Below are 16,234 nucleotides of genomic sequence, written 5' to 3'. Positions count from 1 at the left end.
TCCGCCCCTCTTCTGGCTAGCCGCGGCAGGATCTGCCCCCTGTAAAGGGACTGGTGAGTTTGGAAAGCGAGACCTTTTCGTTCCTCCCTTTCTCCCTTCCTCACAATACCAGAACTGGCGGGCCCTCCATGAAATTGCTGAGCAGTCGGGTTAGAATGGATAAAAAGAAGCCCTTCTTCATCCAAAGGGGGATTAACATGTGGAATTCACTGCCACAGGAGGTGGCCGCGGCTGCAAGCATAGCCAGTTTCAAGAGGGGAGTGGATAAGCATCTGGAGCAGAGGTCCATCAGTGACTCTTAGCCACAACTTATTGTTGTACGGGGCAGTGATGGTCTGTATTCTTGGTGCTTGGTGGAGGGGGGTAAAGTGAAAGAGCTTCTAGCCCCACTCGTGAACCTCCCTTTTTTGGCCCCTGTGTGACCCAGAGAGTTGGACTGGAGGGGCCATTGGCCTGATCCCACATGGCTTCTCTTATGTTCTTATGTCCTGATGGCTCCTGGGTTTTTTTGGCCCCTGTGTGACCCAGAGTGTTGGACTGGACGGGCCACTGGCCTGATCCAACATGGCTTCTCTTATGTTCTTATGTCCTGATGGCTCCTGGGGGTTTTTTTGGCTCCTGTGTGACCCAGAGTGTTGGACTGGACGGGCCACTGGCCTGATCCAACATGGCTTCTCTTATGTTCTTATGACCTGCTGGGGAACAGGCAGGCAAAGATCTCCTCCCCCCTCCACCAAACCCTCTCCCTGCCCCCCCCCCGCTTCTCCCGCTTCCTTGGGGAACTAGAATTGAGGTCTGGGGGAACAGGAAACGCCCCCCCATCCAGCCCTGTTTGCATCCTCAGCTCCGTCCCCCACCCCCCCTCCCACCGGCCATGACACGGGGAGTCGGTTGAGGCTGCAGACGACGGCTTTTATTGGGCGGGGAGGGGGTTGCTGCAGGGCCAGGGGGGCAGCTCAGTGGTAGCGGAGGGCCAGGGCGTGGGCCACCACGCGGACCAGCTTGTGGAAGGCGGCGTGGACAGCGGGGGTGAAGTCCTTCCCGAAGTGGGAGGCCATGACGATGATGAGGACGTCGCCCAGAAGCTGCAAGAGAAGAGGCAGAGTGTGAAGGGTCCCCCTCGGCTGGCACTTCGACCGCATCCAGGTGGGAGGAGGGGCACACAAGGCATGGTCCAGGGGGCTTCTTGCCCCTTCTGCAGTGGCAACCCTTGCTGGGCACTGGGCAAGAAATGCAGTTTGGGGGAGGGGGACAAGAACATGCCCCTCTGATGGATCTACGGTTGCCACTCCCCAGGCGGGGGCAGGGGATCCCCCAGTTTGGAGCCCCCCCCTTCAGGGTTAGAAAGCCCCGGGCGGGAGGGAAATGTCTGCTGGGCACTCCATTGTTCTCTAGGGAGACCAATCCCCGGCATCTCCAACTAAAAAGGGTCCAGGCACAAAGGTGTGAAAAACCTCAGCTGGAGACCCTGGAGAGCCGCTGCCAGTCTGAGGAGACAAGACTGACTTGGATGGCCCCGGGGCGGGGGGGGGGGGTCTGATTCAGTAAGGGGCAGCTTCAGATGTTCATATGTCTAAGGTGGCTCAGTGGTAGAGCATCTGCTTGGTAAGCAGAAGGTCCCAGGTTCAATCCCTGGCATCTCCAGTTAAAAGAACCAGTTGGGAGGTGATGTGAAAGACTTTTGAGGGATGCTGGCTCAGTGGTAGAGCTCCTGCTTGGGAAGCAGAAGGTCCCAGGTTCAATCCCCGGCATCTCCAACTAAAAAGGCATGAAAAACCTCAGCTTGAGTCCCTGGAGAGCCATGAATGGGGTTGTGGCTCAGTGGCAGAGCCTCTGCTTGGTAAGCAGAAGGTCTCAGGTTCAATCCCCAGCATCTCCAACTAAAAAGGGTCCAGGCAAGTAGACTGAAAAACCTCAGCTGGAGACACTGCAGAGCCATGAATGGGGCTGTGGCTCAGAGGTAGAGCATCTGCTTGGTAAGCAGAAGGTCTCAGGTTCAATCCCCGGCATCTCCAGCCAAAAAGGGTCCAGGCAAGTAGGCGTGGAAAACCCGAGCTGGAGACCCTGGAGAGTAACAGTGGCTCAGTGGCAGAGCATCTGCTTGGGAAGCAGAAGGTCCCAGGTTCGATTTCTGGCATCTCCAACTCAAAAGGGTCCAGGCAAGTAGGCATGAAAAACCTCAGCTTGAGACCCTGGAGAGCCTCTGCCAGTCTGAGTAGACAAGACTGACTTTGTTGGACCAAGGAGGGTCTGATTCAGTAGAAGGCAGCTTCATACATTCATATGGGCTTAGGGCCACCCCCCCCCCCCCTTCCAGCTCACCTTGAAGTTCTCGGGGTCGACATGGAGCTTGTCGCAGTGCAGCTCGCTCAGGCTGGAGAAGGTCTTCTTGATGTTGTCGAGGTTCTTGATGGCCTCCCCGAAGGAAGTCAGCACCTTCTTGCCATGGGCACGCACCTTGGGGTTGCCGCAGATGGCGGTGGCGCTGGACAGGTTCCCAAAGTGGGCAAAGAACCTCTGGGTCCAGGGGTACACCACCAGCAAGCTGTGGGGGGAGGGAGAGGCAAATACACACAGAGAGAGGGTGAGTCTTAGAATCCTAGAGTTGGAAGGGACCTCCAGGGTCATCTAGTTCAATCCCCTGCACAATGCAGGAAAGTCACAAAAACCTCCCCCTAAATTCACAGGATCCTCATTGCTGTCAGATGGCCATCTAGCCTCTGTTGAAAAACCTCCAAGGAAGGAGAGCCCACCACCTCCCAAGGAGGAAGCCTGTTCCACTGAGGAACCGCTCTAAACTCACAAACCCCTCCCCCTAAATTCACAGGATCTTCATTGCTGTCAGATGGCCATCTAGCCTCTGTTGAAAAATCTCCAAGGAAAGAGAGCCCACCACCTCCCGAGGAAGCCTGTTCCACTGAGGAATTGCTCTAAACTCACAAACACCTCCCCCTAAATTCACAGGATCTTCATTGCTGTCAGATGGCCATCCAGCCTCTGTTTAAAAACCTCCAAGGACGGAGAGCCCACCACCTCCCAAGGAGGAAGCCTCTTCCACTGAGGAGCCTCTCTAAAGGTCAGGAAGTTCTTCCTAATGTGGAGCCAGAAACTCTTCTGATTCAGTTTCAGCCCATTGATTCTGGTCCGACCTTCTGGGGCCGCAGAAAACAAAGCCCTCTTGTTGTGACCGAGGGCTGCCAGCCTCCAGGCAGGACCTGGGGACCCCCCCCCCCCCAAAAAAAATTACAGCTAAACTCCACACTGCAGATATCACTTCCCCTGGAGAAAATGGAGGCATTAAGGGTGAAGACTGATGCGCTGTCTGCCCCCAAATCTCCAGGAGTTCTCCAGCCTGGAGCTGGCAACCCCCTGCACATACCCCAACAACCCTTGTCCTGCCTGAGGAGGCCACCCCCCAGCCTCACGCACTCCCCCCAAGCACCCCAGGGTGGGGGGTCCTTACTAGGCCAGGGATTCGGCGCCGATTTCCCCCAGGTCGACTTTGCACCAGGTCGACGTGATGAGCTGCTTCTCTTCGTCGGTCCAGTGCACCATGGCTGCTGATGGGTGGGGACTGGTCAATCAGAGCTCGGCTTGGCTGCTTCGGGAAAGGCTGGAGCTGAGCGAGGGCTCCCCCAGGGGACTTTTATACCCTGCCCTGAAGCTCCTCCCTACACAGTCGGCCCTGCCATTGGCTGGGGCTGGTGGGGAGGAGCTTGGGGGCCTGAGGGAGGGGAGGCGGGGCTGGACTGCAGCACAGAGCAGCCTCTGGGTCTCAGCCCATGGCTTCTTTCTTCAGCTGGGCACTTGGTGCATGCCCAGGGGCACTCTGAAGAAGATATTGGATTTATATCCCGCCCTCCACTCCGAATCTCAGAGCGGCTCACAATCTCCATTCACTTCCTCCCCCACAACAGACACTCTGGGAGGTGGGTGGGGCTGAGAGAGCTCTCACAGCAGCTGTCCTTTCAAAAACAACTCTGCTAGAGCTATGTCTGACTCAAGGCCATTCTAGCAGCTGCGAGTGGAGGAGGGGGGAATCAAACCCGGTTCTCCCAGATAAGAGTCCGCGCACTTCACCACTACACCAAACCAGCTCTCGTTTCACCTGAGGACGGGGCTCAGCCGCCAAAAACAGTTCGGAGAGCAGAGAGGCTGGAGCTGGGCTTCTCAGCCAGGTATCCCAGGGAGAGGAGGGTGCTAACCTCCAGGTGGGTCCTGGGGATGCCCCAGAATTCCAACTGATCTCCCAACTCCAGAGGGCAGTTCCCCAGGAGAAAAGGGCTGCTAAGGAGGGTCAGGGTTAGATGCTGCTCTCTCCACCATCACCTCCCCGCAATGCCAAGCTGTCCAGTGAGTGCAGGATTTTCAGACACAAGCAAAAAGAAGAACTTTTGCCCTGCAAGTGAAGCAACTTCTGCTCTCCTGCACAGATATCCCAAAGTCCAGAGCTGGAGGGAAGGGCCTCGGGGGGGGGGGGACCTCTGCACTGTCATCAGGCCTCCTTGGGAGTAATGGCATGAGGCAGGAGGCTGGACTTGAGGGACCCTTGCTGCCCAGATCCGGCAGGGCTCCTCTGAGGTCCTGCACTCAGCCCCCCAAGGTGGCAAATGCATAGAACAGCCCGTGAGCCCCAAGCAAAAGGATCAGAGAATCATAGAGTTGGAAGGGACCCCCCCCCAGGGTCATCTAGTCCAACCCCTGCACCATGCAGGAAACTCACAAACACCTCTCCCTAAATTCACAGGATCTCCATTGCTGTCAGATGGCCATCTAGCCTCTGTTTAAAAACCTCCAAGGAAGGAGAGCCAACACCTCCCATGGAAGCCTGTTCCACTGAGGAATTGCTCTGTCAGGAAGTTCTTCCTAATGTTAAGCAGAAACTCTTTTGATTTAATTTCAACCCCTTGGTTCTGGCCCTACCTTCTGGGGCCACAGAAAACCATTCCACCCCATCCTCTAGATCAGGGGTGGCCAATGGTAGCTCTCCAGATGTTTTTTTTTGCCTACAACTCCCATCAGCCCAGCCAGCATGGCCAATGGCTGGGGCTGTTGGGAGTTGTAGGCAAAAATCATCTGGAGAGCTACCGTTGGCCACCTTCAAGGGCTCGAAGATGGTGATCCTATCACCTCTCAACTTCCTCCTCTCCAGGCTAAACATGCCCAGCTCCTTCAACCTTCCCTCATAGGACTTGGTCTCCAGACCCCTCCCCATTCTTCGTCACCCTCCTGAGAATGAAGTGTGGGGGGAGATCCCATCCAACGACCAAGGAGAGCTTGGGTGGTGCCTGCAGGAGGACTCCTGGCTGAGGGACTGCGGGACCTGGGTTCAATTGTCTTCTCAGCCATTAAACTCTCTGGCCAGAACTGGGCTGCCCCCCTCTTTCTGCCTTGCCTACCTCACAGGGCTGATCTGAAGGGAGCCAGATACTGGGGGTGCCACTCCAGGGAAGCCCCACAAGCAGTGTGCCAGATTCATTGGAAGGCCACGAGGACAGGGCTGCTTCCAGAGTGTGAGGGTCTCTGAGCAGAGTGTTCCTAGCCCCCCCCCCCTTCTACCCGCCCCCAGACCCTCCAAAAAGCCCTCCTTCCCTCCCCCCCACCTGTGCCTTTCCCCTACCTGAGGCATCTCCCCCCACCCCGTCCTCACAAGAAGCACTGAAGTAAGCTTTGTGGGGGGTTCCTTCTCCCCTCCCCAGTTGGTCTTGGAGACGGGGCTGCAGTGGAAAAGCTAGAGAGGGGGTTATGTGGGGAGGTGCTGATGGAGACGAGAGCGAGGGAGAGGTGTGAAGTCTCTGCAAGCTTTCCTTGGTGGGGGGGGGCATGGAAGCCGTGGGGGGGCGGCTGCTGGTGCCGGAGAGGAGGGTGAGGGAGGGGGCCGAGGTTTAAGTGAAGCCAGGCCCAAGTGAGGCAGCAGCCTGTCCCCTGCTGAATCCCCCCCCCTCTCTGCTGGGGCTGGCCCCCCCTTCAAGGGTCACAGCTGCTCAGGCCCGGCACCTCCCTCCTCCAAGACAGCCCTAGAGAACTGGAGAGGTGCCAGAAAGGGGGGGCCTCCATGCAAGGCCCCAATCCACCCACGGGCATGCTCTCGAGCCTCCCTCGACATGTGTGACCAGAGGATCTCTGTTTCCTGCTGCAGACAAGAGTCAGGTCGGTCTGGGGGAAGGGGCACATGCCAAGGCGGGGGGGCCGGGGGGAGAGGGAAGGGCTGCCAGGGGTGTGGGGAACCAAGAGCTCAGAGAACCCGGTCTTCCTGGGGTAGATGGTGCTTCATTGTTCAGCCTCTGTCACCCCCACCCCGCGCTCCCCTGGGTGTTCCATGGCACTGAGTACAAACTGTGGGAACCTGAGGGCTGAAAGCAGCAGGGAATTGCTGGGGACCCTCTCCCACCCCCACCCCCCATACACATATAACACTCCCAGATCCCAGTGGGAATGTTTCCTCCCCCCCCCCCCCCCGCCATGGAGGTCTGGGGTAACACCAGGAAAAGGAGCCCCCTTGCCTGGCCCCACTAGAGCCCCTAAGATCTCCCCCCCCACACTGCCCTCCCAGCCCCAGCAAAAGTACAGGGAGTCCAGTCAGTTGCCAGGCCATGGCGTTTATTAGGCTGTGATGTCACGTGGTGGGGAGCGGGGCAGGGGGTGCCTGCAGGGGGACTAGTGGTAGCGGTGAGCCAGGGCGTGGGCCACCACGCGGACCAGCTTGTGGAAGGCGGCGTGGACGGCGGGGGTGAAGTCCTTCCCGAAGTGGGCGGCCATGACGATGAGTGAGGACGTCGCCCAGAAGCTGCAAGAGAAGAGGGAGAAGATAAGAACATAAGAGAAGGCCTGTTGGATCAGGCCAGTGGCCCCTCCAGTCCAACACTGTGTCACACAGGGGCCAGAAAACCCCCAAGTGCCATCAGGAGGTCCACCAGTGGGGCCAGGATGCTAGAAGCCCTCCCACTGTGTCCCCCCCCCCCCAAGCACCAAGAATATAAGAACATAAGAAAAGCCATGTTGGATTAGACCAGTGGCCCTTCCAGTCTAACACTCTGTGGCACACGATGGCCAAAAGAAACCCAGGTGCCATCAGGAGGTCCACCCGTGGGGCCAGGACACTAGAAGCCGTCCCACTGTGCCCCCATCAAGCATCAGGAATCCAGAGCCTCACTGCCCCAGACAGAAAGTTCCAACAATACGTTGTGGCTAAGAGCCACTGATGGACCTCTGCTCCAGATGTTGATCCAGTCCCCCTCTTGAAGCTGTCTATGCTTGTAGCTGCTGCCACCTCCTGTGGCAGTGAATTCCACGTGATAATCACCCTTTGGGTGAAGAACATGAAGGGTCCCCTGGGCATTGAGGGGGACCCCTTGCCTTTATCAGCCCTGCCCTCATTTGCCACCTCTCCCACCCCCTCCTGCCCACCTCACCAGCTCTCTTCTCCCCCTCCTGGAAGATTTTCCCTCCCACGGACAGGAGATGGGAGGGTCTGGCCATGGAAGGTGGATGCAGAGGAGACGGGGGTGGTTTCTGCCCCCTCCTGGGAACTGGGGCAGCCCGAGAGGAGCTCAGCTGATCACCCCCACCCCTCCCCCTGTGCCAGCTCACCCTGAAGTTCTCCGGGTCCACGTGGAGCTTGTCGCAGTGCAGCTCGCTCAGCTTGGCAAAGGTCGGCTTGATGTTGTCCAAGTTCTTGATGGCGTCTCCGAAGGAGGTCAGCACCTTCTTGCCATGGGCACGCACCCTTGGGGTTGCCGCAGAATGGCGGTGGCGCTGGACAGGTTCCCAAAATCCGCAAAAAACCTCTGGGTCCAGGGGTACACCACCAGCAAGCTGGGGAGGGCGAGGCAAACACACAGGCTCAGGCTTGCCCGCTCTGTGGAGCAGCACCCAACTCTCTCTCTCTCACTCTCACTCATTCACACACACTCCCAGCTAGGGGTGCCATCCTCCAGGTGGGACCTGGAGATCCTCCAGAATTACAGCTCAGCTCCAGACTATGGAGATCAGTTTCCCTGGAGAGAATACGGAGGGTGGTCTCTGTGGCATTATTGTACCCCACTGAGGCTATTCTCTTCTGCAGGCCCCACCCCCAAATCTCCAGCCTGGAGCTGGCACCCCCATCCCCTGCTGGTGACCAAGGCAACCCTCCCCCCCAGCCCCCAGGTGCCGTACTAGGCCAGGGCGTTTGGCGCCGGTTTCCGCTACGTCCACTTTGCCCCAGATGGTGGTGATGAGCTTCTTCTCTTCCTCGGTCCAGTGCACCATGGCTGGCTGGCGGGTGGGGGTGGATCGCTCGGGAGCTTGGCTGGGCTGCTTCGGGAAAGGCTGGAGCTGAGCTGGGCCTCCTCCTGAGGGATTTTATACCAGAAGCTCCTCCTTGCCGGGTGTGCCCAGGCCTTGGCGGGAGTTGGGGGGGAGGGAAGTTTGGTGGAGCGGAGGATCCCGAGGGAAGGGAGGCGACGGCGGGCGGGCAGAGCACAGGGTGTGCCTTGGGCAGTGGGGGGGGGAGGGGGAGCAAGCCAGCCAGCCAGCCACTGCCTCCTTTCCAGCGATAGGCACAGTGTGTTGCATCCAAAGGAATGGGAGTCAAGTGGTGATTTTTGGAGCACAGAGGGGGGGGGGCACAGGTGGGAGCCATGCTTGCCTCTGACCATGCCGGAGTGCAGCCTGACGCAGCAGAGTCCTTCTTACCCACCCAGGGCCACAGTTTGATCAGGCCTCACTTAGCCACACTGAGCCTCGGAAGCCCCATGTGGCTCTTTCAAACATATTGTGTGGCTCTTGAAGCCCCCACCGCCCCGTTGGCTGGCTTGGAGAAGGCATGTCTCTCTTTAAATCACTTCTCTAAGCCAAGCCAGCTTGGCTTGGAGAAAGCATTTAAAGTTAAAGTTGTTTTCTTTCCACCTCCCTCCCTTCTTTCCTTCCTTCCTGCCTCCCTGCTGCCCTCCCTTCCTCCCTCCTCCCTTCCTTCCTTCCTTCCTTCCTTCCTTCCTTCCTTCCTTCCTTCCTTCCTTCCTCCCTCCCTCCCTCCCTCTTTCCTTCCTTCCTTCCTTCCTTCCTTCCTTCCTTCCTTCCTTCCTTCCTTCCTTCCTTCCTTCCTTCCTTCCTTCCTTCCTTCCTTCCTTCCTTCCTTCTTCTCTCCTTTCTTCCTCCGTACTTTCTTCCTTCCTTCCTCCCCCTCCCTTCTTCCTTCCTTCCTCCCTCCCTCCTTCCTTCCTTCCTTCCCTCCTTCCTTCCTTCCTTCCTTGGCTTGATCCAAGAGGGTTTCTCTTATGTTCTTATGTGACACAGAGTGTTGGACTGGAGGGGCCATTGGCCTGATCCAACAGGGCTTCTTTTATGTTCTTATGTGACACAGAGCGTTGGACTGGAGGGCCATTGGCCTGATCCAACAGGCTTCTCTTATGTGACAAAGAGTGTTGGACTGGAGGGGCCACTGGCCTGATCCAACAGGGCTTCTCTTATGTTCTTATGTGACACAGAGTGTTGGACTGGATGGGCCACTGGCCTGATCCAACAGGGCTTCTCTTATGTTCTTATGTGACACAGAGTGTTGGACTGGAGGGGCCACTGGCCTGATCCAACAGGGCTTCTCTTATGTTCTTATGTGACACAGTGTGTTGGACTGGAGGGGCCATTGGCCTGATCCAACAGGGCTTCTCTTATGTTCTTATGTGACACAGAGTGTTGGACTGGAGGAGCCATTGGCCTGATCCAACAGGGCTTCTCTTATGTTCCTTTGTGACACAGAGTGCTGGACTGGAGGGGCCACTGGCCTGATCCAACATGGCTTCTCTTCTGTTCTTATGTGACACAGAGTGTTGGACTGGAGGGGCCATTGGCCTGATCCAACAGGGCTTCTCTTATGTTCTGCTGTGACACAGAGTGTTTGATTGGAGGGGCCACTGGCCTGATCCAACAGGGCTTCTCTTATGTTCTTATGTGACACAGAGTGTTGGACTGGAGGGGCCACTGGCCTGATCCAACAGGGCTTTTCTTATGTTCTTATTTGACAGAGAGTGTTGGACTGGAGGGGCCGTTGGCCTGATCCAACCTGGCTTCTCTTCTGTTCTTATGTGACACAGAGTGTTGGACTGGGTGGGCCCTTGTCCACATTCAACAGGGCTTCTCTTATCTTCTTATGTTCTCCTCCAAAGCAGCTGTTTTCTCCAGGGAAGCTGATCTGGAGACCAGATATATAAATACAGGAAATCTCTAGGGCTAGGGTTGCCAGCCTCCATTTGTGGCCTGATCTCCTGCTTTCACAACTGATCTCCAGCTGGCAGAGATCAGCTACCCTGGAGAAACTGGCTGGTTGGAAGAGTAGACTCTCTGGCCTTGTACCCTGCTGAGGCCCCTCACCTCCCCAAACCCCGCCCTCTCCTGGAAACACCTTCAAAGTCTCCAGGTGTCTTCCAAAACACACCTGGCCACCCTACTCCAGGCCCACCCTGAAGGTCAGCAAGCCCCCAAGTTAGGCTGAGAGTTTGTCACTGGCTCACCCGATGAGCTCCACAGCTGAGTGGAGAGTTGAACCCAGCTCTTTTGGACCCTATGCCAGGTACTCTACCACACTGGCTGGCTCCATATCATGAAGGCACGTGGGCCCAAAACACAGGCCAGCCAACAAGCCCCCGAAGGCAGCTTTGCTTGGACAGAACGCAGGCAGCAGCAACAGACAGCAGTGTTTCCTGGGGGCTGAACCCAACAGGGCTGCAAAGGGCCTATTTCACACTGCTGCCGCTGCTGCCACCACCCTCTCTTCCTCAGCCGCCTCCTGCCCCCCACCTCCAGCATGGCCCCTACACTTCCCTTACCCCCTCATTTTCTCTCTTTGCTTCCTCAGCTTGGGCTGCACACTGTTTTAGAGGCCCCAGGGATTCTGGAGCAGGCCTAAACCTAACCTAACCTCTCCACACACTCCATCCTCCTGCCAGGAGGGGAAGCTGCCCCATCCAGGGAGGTGCTGAAGGCAAAGGCCCCAGGGCAGGCTGGGAAGGTGGGCACCCCAGTTTTCACCTCAGGGCCTTTGCCCGCTAGGGTTGCCAGGTCTAACTAAAGGAATATCTGCGCGCTTTCGGGGCGGAAGAAGAAGATGATATTGGATTTATCCTGCCCTCGACTCTGAAGAGTCTCAGAGTGGCTCACAATCTCCTTTACCTCCCTCCCCCCCACAACAGACACCCTGTGAGGTAGATGAAGATATTGGATTTATATCCCGCCCTCCACTCCGAAGAGTCACAAAGCAGCTCACAACCTCCTTTCCCTTCCTCCCCCACAACAGACACCCTGTGAGGTAGATGGAGATATTGGATTTATATCCCGCCCTCCACTCCGAAGAGTCTCAGAGCAGCTCACAATCTCCTTTACCTTCTCCCCCCCCCTCCAACAGACACCCTGTAAGGTAGATGAAGATATTGGATTCATATCCCACCCTCCACTCCAAAGAGTCTCATAAGAACATAAGAGAAGCCATGTTAGATCAGGCCAATGGCCCATCCAGTCCAACACTCTGTGTCACACAGTGGCCAAAAAAATAAATAAATAAATTTATACACACACACACACACACACACACACACACTGTGGCTAATAGCCACTGATGGACCTCTGCTCCATATTTTTATCTAACCCCCTCTTGAAGGTGGCTATGCTTGTGGCCGCCACCTCCTTCTGTGGCAGTGAATTCCACATGTTAATCACCCTTTGGGTGAAGAAGTACTTCCTTTTATCCGTTTTAACCTGTCTGCTCAGCAATTTCATCGAATGCCCACGAGTTCTTGTATTGTGAGAAAGGGAAAAAAGTATTTCTTTCTCTACTTTCTCCATCCCATGCATTATCTTGTAAACCTCTCTCATGTCACCCCGCAGGCGACGTTTCTCCAAACTAAAGAGCCCCAAGCTTTTTAACCTTTCTTCATAAGGAAAGTGTTCCAACCCTTTAATCATTCTAGTTGCCCTTTTTGGACTTTCTCCAATGCTATAATATCCTTTTTGAGGTGCGGCACAGTACTGCACACAGTACTCCAAATGAGACCGCACCATCGATTAATACAGGGGCATTATGATACTGGCTGATTTGTTTTCAATTCCCTTCCTAATAATTCCCAGCATGGCTTTGGCCTTTTTTATTGCAAATGCACACTGTCTTGACATTTTCAGTGAGTTATCTACCATGACCCCAAGATCTCTCTCTTGGTCAGTCTCTGCCAGTTCACACCCCATCAACTTGTATTTGTAGCTGGGATTCTTGGCCCCAATGTGCATTACTTTGCACTTGGCCACATTGAACCGCATCTGCCACGTTGACACCCACTCACCCAGCCTCAACAGATCCCTTTGGAGTTCCTCACAATCCTCTCTGGTTCTCACCACCCTGAACAATTTAGTGTCATCCGCAAACTTGGCCACTTCACTGCTCACTCCCAACTCTAAATCATTTATGAACAAGTTAAAGAGCATGGGACCCAGTACTGAGCCCTGCGGAACCCCACTGCTTACCGTCCTCCACTGCTAAGACTGCCCATTTATACTCACTCTCTGCTTCCTATTACTCAGCCAGTTTTTGATCCACAAGAGGACCTGTCCTTTTACTCCATGACTCTCAAGCTTTCTAAGGAGCCTTTGATGAGGAACTTTATCAAAAGCTTTCTGGAAGTCAAGGTAAACAACATCTATCGGGTCTCCTTTGTCCACATGTTTGTTCACCCCCTCAAAGAAATGTAACAGGTTAGTGAGGCAAGATCTTCCCTTGCAGAACCCATGCTGAGTCTTCCTCAGTAACCCGTGTTCATCAATGTGCCTACTCATTCTGTCCTTGCTAATGGTTTCTACCAACTTTCCCGGTATTGAAGTCAGACTGACTGGCCTGTAATTTCCCGGATATCTGCTGGAACCCTTTTTAAAGATGGGGAAACATTTGCTACTTTCCAGTCCTCAGGAACGGAGGCAGACTTCAGTGAAAGATTACAGATTTTTGTTAGAAGATCCACAAGTTCAACTTTGAGTTCTTTCAGAACTCTCGGATGTATGCCATCCGGACCCGGTGACTTATTAGTTTTTAATTTGTCCATCAGTTGTAGGACCTCCTCTCTTGTCACCTCAATCTAACTCAGGTCTTTCAACACCCCTTCCAAAATTAGTGGTTCTGGGGCAGGCAAAAAGTTCTCATCTTCCACAGTGAAGACGGAGGCAAAATATGCATTCAGTTTCTCAGCCATTTCCCTATCATCCTTCAGTAATCCTTTTACCCCATGGTAATCCAAGGGCCTGGGGGGGGGCTTCCTCTGGGTGTCCTGCCCCCCCCATGGAGAGTGTATGCGCAATACATCGCCTCTCCTTTCCCGGTGTAGTGAACGCCGCGTGGTCACTGTCCGGCTATGCCTGGCAGATGGTCACTCCAATGGCCTCTCCTACATTACTGCATCCGTGGCAACACCTTCTCGCTGGTCCCCCCCATTTTCACAGAGTTTGCCACGTCATGGTGCGACCAAATGCCCGGTGGTATAACCGGATGGGCAGGTTGGGCTCACCAACCTCGCCAGCCAAGAGAAGGACAACTCTAACATGAAGCCCGGGCAGACAGAGCTTGTTAATGTAACATCTACCACCTGGAGGACTCGCTGCCGGCATCCCGGCTTACTGGGCCATGGCAGATGACCCCATGGTGAAATGGTGGAGCCAGTACTGCGCACACTGCGCTTCACCTAAAATTTCCTCTGTGCAGGCCTGAAGGGTATCCACATCCACAACCCAACTTTTCCCTGCAGCCACTATGGCCGGACCTGCCTGTCCCGCATTGGTCTTGTCAGCCACCAGCGAGCCTGCAGCAGACGTGGACTACTGCACCTTTCTTAAATCTTCGTTCGCGAAGTCAAGCCGAGAGGGAGAGAGAATCCAAGGGCCTCACTGCCTCCCTGGCTGGTTTCCTACTTCTAATATATTTGAAGAGCAGCTCACAATCTCCTTTACCTTCCTCTCCCCCCCCACCACAACAGACACCCTGTGTGGTAGATGAAGATACTAGATTTATATCCCGCCCTCCACTCCGAAGAGTCTCAGGGTGGCTCACAATCTCCTTTACCTTCCTACCCCCACAACAAACACCCTGTGAGGTAGATGAAGATATCGGATTTATATCCCGCCCTCCACTCCAAAGAGTCTCAGAGCAGCTCACAATCTCCTTTCCCTTCCTCCCCCACAACAGACACCCTGTGAGGTAGATGAAGATATTGGATTTATATCCCACCCTCCACTCCAAAGAGTCTCAGAGCGGCTCACAATCTCCTTTCCCTTCCTCCCCCACAACAGACACCCTGTGAGGTGGGTGGGGCTGGAGAGGGCTCTCACAGCAGCTGCCCTTTCAAGGACAACTTCTGCCAGAGCTCTGGCTGACCCAAGGCCATTCCAGCAGGTGCAAGTGGAGGAGTGGGGAATCAAACCCGGTTCTCCCAGATAAGAGTCCGCACACATAACCACTGCACAAAACTGGCTCTCCAGGAGCCAGGAGCAAGGGTGTGACAAGCATCATTGAACTCCAAAGGGAGTTCTGGCCATCACATTTAAAGGGACCACGTATCTTTTCAATGCTTTCCCCCCATTTGGAATAGTGAAGGGCAGAAGCACCTTCTTGGGGGCTCATAGAATTGGATCCCCTCTGTCCAGTCCTTTTGAAACTTGGAGGGTGTTTTGGGGAGAGGCGCCAGATGCTATGCTGAAAATTGGTGCTTCTATCTCAAAAAACAGCCCTGCTAGAGCCCCAAATACCCGCAGGTCAATTTTCCATTATTCCCTATGGGAGTCGCTCTCCACAGGGAATTATGGCGTGTCCAGCAGACATTTCCCTCCCCTTCTCCCACTTCCTGATGATCCAAACAGCCCCGGTGGGCAGAAAAGCCCTCTGGAGGAGGAGGGGGCCACAGAAGCAGAGCTCCTCAGGAAGTTTCCTGCACTCTCAGGCCACCTCTGGGCTTGAGGCAGGTCATGGGCAGACCAGGCAGCCCATGAGAAGAGCCGTGGCCCACAAGGGGTCTAGTTCAGGCGCTGGGACTGTGGTGGTGCCCTTTGGCCAGTTCCAGGGGCGGTAGAGCTGGAGGGGTGTCCCTTCTGATGTCAGGTGACCCTGTGGCTGAAGGGCCTCCAGAACAGCCTTGGGGGGGGGGGGTCTTGCAAGCTGAGGGCCCCTGGGGCTGCCTGAATGGAGCCCATCCCTCTCCCGTTGAGTCTTTCTCTCCTCCTGCTGCCTTTTCCAGGGACTCTTGTCTTCCCCGACTGCGATGGCCTCAGGGCCAACAGGGACGAGTGGCAGACTGGCTTCCCCAGCCTGGGAGTTGGTGCCACTTTAATGCGCCTTTTGCACCCTCTTTTGCTCTGCTTCTAATTGCCGGGTGAAGGTGCAAACAACTGGCATAGATCTGCCTGTCTGCAAGAAAGAGCCCTTCCATGTTTGGGGGCAGGTGAGGTTCCAGGACAAAATGTGGGGCTGAGACCACACATTCAGCTGTATTGGGGGGCTGGGGGGTGGAAGGTGCCATCAACAGGTCTGTCGGGTTCCCAAGGCAAGAGGCCTTCCGAATTGCTTTGCCCTTCCCTGTCTCTGCACAGCCACCCTGGACTTCCGTGGGGGTCTCCCGCCCCACCCAAGGCTGGCTCTGCTGAGCTTCTGAGATCTGACCTGACTGGGCAAGCCTGAGCCACCATCCTGAGCAGAGGGTCAGTTGTAGGCACGTCCAAATGGCATGCCAGGGTGATTTGGCACACATATAAGCCAGCTTGCAGGTGCCTTCCGCATAACTTGTGGAGAGAGAGACCCCTGGCTGGACTCTGTGTGTGTGTGGGGGGGGGGAAGGCTGAGGCTGCAAAATGGCCAGCCAGTGGGGGCTCTTCTGTAGGAAGCCGGGTCCTTTATTGGGGGGGGGCAAGGAGGCAGGGCATGAAATGTGTTTATGAGGTCCTGAGAATGTAGAGAGTGTGTCCACTGAGAATCTGGAACGCCCTGCCACAAGATCAGAAGGACAGGTAGTGAGCAATGTTCCCTCAAAGCTGCAGAGTCTTGTGAGCAAAAGTTCTACTTCATGAGCTACTGGCACTAAAGTGGTGAGCTCCTGCAGAAATTACATTGCTCTGGGGCCGTTTTTCCTCAGCTAAGACAGAAATGTGTGAGCCAGCTTAAAAACGGTGAGCTAGCTCACACTAACTCAGCTTAGAGGGAACACTGGAAGTGAGCCAGTCTTAAGCAATGTGACAGCCT

At 55.5% G+C, this 16,234-nt stretch overlaps 2 protein-coding genes and 1 long non-coding RNA gene across 3 annotated transcripts in view; 1 reads left to right on the top strand and 2 right to left on the bottom strand.

Moving 5' to 3' along the window:
• Window positions 1-891: 891 nt before the first annotated feature.
• Window positions 892-3,625, bottom strand: LOC132591004 (hemoglobin subunit beta-2-like). The gene is made up of 3 exons (XM_060263892.1): window positions 3,464-3,625; window positions 2,323-2,545; window positions 892-1,085 (listed from the first exon to the last, which is right to left on the bottom strand). Exons 1-3 carry the CDS (start codon window positions 3,553-3,555, stop codon window positions 957-959), a joined length of 444 nt encoding a protein of 147 aa, XP_060119875.1. The 5' UTR covers window positions 3,556-3,625; the 3' UTR covers window positions 892-956.
• LOC132591008 (uncharacterized) overlaps window positions 2,377-16,234 on the top strand; it is a 182,221-nt gene continuing 168,363 nt past the window's right edge. Inside the window, exons 1-2 of the long non-coding RNA XR_009556796.1 lie at window positions 2,377-2,547; window positions 8,161-8,269. This is a non-coding gene — a long non-coding RNA (uncharacterized LOC132591008). The remainder of the gene's footprint in view (window positions 2,548-8,160; window positions 8,270-16,234) is intronic.
• LOC132591005 (hemoglobin subunit beta-2-like) lies at window positions 6,580-8,250 on the bottom strand. The gene is given in 6 exon segments (XM_060263893.1): window positions 6,580-6,768; window positions 6,770-6,787; window positions 7,591-7,725; window positions 7,728-7,815; window positions 8,158-8,168; window positions 8,170-8,250. Coding segments are annotated over 6 exon segments (444 nt in total). The 3' UTR covers window positions 6,580-6,657.

This window comes from Heteronotia binoei, unplaced genomic scaffold (genome assembly GCF_032191835.1).
Source record: "Heteronotia binoei isolate CCM8104 ecotype False Entrance Well unplaced genomic scaffold, APGP_CSIRO_Hbin_v1 ptg001301l, whole genome shotgun sequence".
NCBI classification, from domain to species: domain Eukaryota; kingdom Metazoa; phylum Chordata; class Lepidosauria; order Squamata; family Gekkonidae; genus Heteronotia; species Heteronotia binoei.
This window is presented reverse-complemented; position numbering and strand designations above follow the sequence as displayed.

What these genes read in the sequence shown, in the direction of transcription:
- LOC132591004 (XM_060263892.1), bottom strand. Translation starts at nt 3,555, where the DNA reads ATGGTGCACTGGACCGACGAAGAGAAGCAGCTCATCACGTCGACCTGG. An exon ending in GGCGCCGAATCCCTGGCCTA is followed by an intron (nt 2,546 to 3,463) that starts GTAAGGACCCCC and finishes CTCCCCCCACAG; the next exon opens with CTTGCTGGTGGTGTACCCCT. An exon ending in TCGACCCCGAGAACTTCAAG is followed by an intron (nt 1,086 to 2,322) that starts GTGAGCTGGAAG and finishes CTTCTCTTGCAG; the next exon opens with CTTCTGGGCGACGTCCTCAT.